Source organism: Haliotis cracherodii, unplaced genomic scaffold (assembly GCF_022045235.1).
Source record: "Haliotis cracherodii isolate W230 unplaced genomic scaffold, xgHalCrac1.p SCAF_14, whole genome shotgun sequence".
Classification (NCBI taxonomy): Eukaryota; Metazoa; Mollusca; class Gastropoda; order Lepetellida; family Haliotidae; genus Haliotis; species Haliotis cracherodii.
The window spans coordinates 20697851-20700564 of NW_027266269.1; the positions used below are offsets into that span (position 1 = coordinate 20697851).

Below are 2714 nucleotides of genomic sequence, written 5' to 3' on the forward strand. Positions count from 1 at the left end.
AAGACTTTTAGTCTTAAATATATTGACAACGTTCATCTGTGAATATTTGGAAGATAACGATATCTGATTGTGATGTTTGCACAGATTTACATGGCAGATGCAGACTTATCTAATATCTTATCTTTATCTTAGCTGAAACATGAAGCAAATGTTATCTTATTTTAAAATATATATGTACAAAACAACAAAAAGCAAAAATTCAAATGTAGCCCAGAACAATCCTTAAGTTCAGAGCTGAGGCAATCTTGACAGGCCAAATCATTCTAGACTTGAGTTGGACTCCTTTTTTATTTGTTTTTCTCAAGGACCTGGGAGACAGACTATTTGGGAGGCTTTATGACTTGGTTTAAAGGTTGATTAAATCAGTCTGGGAAGTATGCTCATGTGTATCAGCATCCTCATTAACAGATTACAGCTGCCAAAATATCTCATGTTATGCTCACGTTTAGAGTCTTCACGCTTGATTGTAAATCACACGCGGCGGTTTGTAATGCGTCTTTAGGAAGAGGTCCTTCTTTGATCTCAGCCGACAGAAATAGGATAATTAACTCTACATCTTTGTCTGTAATTGTCTGTTAACGAACGGATGCCGACTTATGACGGATATCGGATGACTGTTGACTGTCCGTGGGTTGTACAACGCCGTGACACTATCTCTTCATGTCCACCTGTGTTTTTAATAATAGATAGATAGTCCTGCACTATGACCGTGAAATTTATATTTTTTAGGTATTTCCTTTTTACTCAAAGCCTAGGCAAGTCTCGATCAAACTAACCAAGTCTTGTTTGCTTGATTCCACAGCAGAAGAGGAAAGGTTCTTTCGAAGGAAAGACATGTTTTCATTGGCTAAGTGTTAGTCTAATAGATAGATATATCATCCTTATTTCCCCCAGGTTTATGAAGATACATTGATAATATATATTACGGTATTTTACAAATATATATAACAGGGGATATATTGTATGTACAGGCAGTTTCACATCGTTGTCATATAAAATTACTGAAGAGGTTTTTCCACCTTTTAACAGTTTTACATACAAGGGGCATTATTTTAGTCCAGAAGTTCAATAGTCAAAGAACTTTCTGTTGGAAAGCCGCCAAGTAAAAAGGACAGAAAACTTTCACCATCATCATCATCATCATCATCATCATCATCATCATCATCGTTCCAGAGGCTAGAAAAAGTTGTTCTAGTAAATCAATAATAGACTCACTGTCTGTGGGCTGTAACTCGCCGTGACTCTATCTCTTCATGTATTTCTAATGTGATTTCCGTTCTGTCGTAATTTTGACGGCCTCTCCCATCGCAATACTGATGGCGTCTCTTGTGATGCTGTTGTCGTCTCCCGTCGTAACGTTGTCGGGGTCTCCCTTAGTGAAGCTGTTGGCGTTTCCAGTCGCAATGTTGTCGGCCTTACTGTCGTGATGCTTTTGGCGTCTCCCGTCGAAATGTTGTCGGCCTTACTGTCGTGATGCTTTTGGCGTCAGTCTTCGTACTGTTTCCGGCGTCTCCTGTCGTAATGTTGCCGGCATTTTCCGTCGTAATGTAGTCAGTTTCTCCCGATGTCATCACTTGATTGTCTGGTCCAGTCTCGATTATTTACAGACAGCCGTCACATAGCTGGAATATTGCGGCGTTAAACAACAAACAAACAATGTAATGTTGCTGGCGTCTGCTGTCGTAACGTTGCCGGCGTCTCCCGTCGTTATGTTGCCGGCGTCTCCTGTCGTAATGTCGCCGATGTCTTCCGTCGAAATGTTGCCGGCGTCTCCCGTCGCAATGTTGTCGGCGTCTCCCGTCGTAATGTCGCCGATATCTCCCGTCGTAATGTTGCCGGCGTCTCCCCTCGTAATGTTGCCGGCGTCTCCCCTCGTAATGTTGTCGGCGTTTCCCGTCGTAATGTCGCCGTTGTCTCCCGTCGTAATGTTGCCGGCGTCTCCCGTCGTAATGTTGTCGGCGTCTCCCGTCGTAATGTCGCCGTTGTCTCCCGTCGTAATGTTGCCGGCGTCTCCCGTCATAATGTTGCCGGCGTTTCCCGTCGCAATGTTGTCGGCGTCTCCCGTCGTAATGTCGCCGATGTCTCCCGTCGTAATGTTGCCGGCGTTTCCCGTCGTAATATCGCTGATGTCTCCTGTCGTAATGTCGCCGATGTCTCTCGTCGTAATGTTGCCGGCGTCTCCCGTCATAATGTCGCCGATGTCTCCCGTCGCAATGTTGTCGGCGTCTCCCGTCGTAATGTCGCCGATGTATCCTGTCGTAATGTTGCCGGCGTCTCCCGTCGTAATGTTCCTGACGCCCCCGTCGTGGAGTGCCTTGATCTCCCGTCGTGATGCCTGCATGCGCCCCCTGTCGTGACGTCGATGATATATCTGTCGATATCGCTTGCACGCGTTTTAGCGATTCAATTTCGGCCGAAAATGTAGTGATCTTCCTATCTTATATTAAAGGTTGACCACGATCTAACTTTCCAACATCTGTAGCCAGCTGGTGTTATTGGTTTTATCATGAGGCAGGGGGGCCCTTGTTTCTGTGTATCAATTAGCCCTGTCAACTCCAGGAACGTCACTCCTTAATATAGTGTCAACTGCTGGTCCCGTTCTGGGTTTTTGCTACCATCAAGCAAGTTTGATGACTATGTGAATGAATTACAACTTAAAAACCAAAAATTTGAATTCTTAATCGCATGCTTAATACTAACTATAGACTATATGT

General features: G+C 44.3%; 1 protein-coding gene across 1 annotated transcript; it reads right to left on the reverse strand.

Annotated features, from left to right (window-relative positions):
- Positions 1–1052: 1052 nt before the first annotated feature.
- Positions 1053–2341, reverse strand: LOC139460277 (circumsporozoite protein-like). Its single transcript, XM_071241780.1, has 2 exons — positions 1656–2341; positions 1053–1176 (listed from the first exon to the last, which is right to left on the reverse strand). The coding sequence occupies exons 1-2, from the start codon at positions 2339–2341 to the stop codon at positions 1053–1055; spliced, it is 810 nt and encodes a 269-aa protein (XP_071097881.1).
- Between the last annotated feature and the right edge of the window lie 373 nt (positions 2342–2714).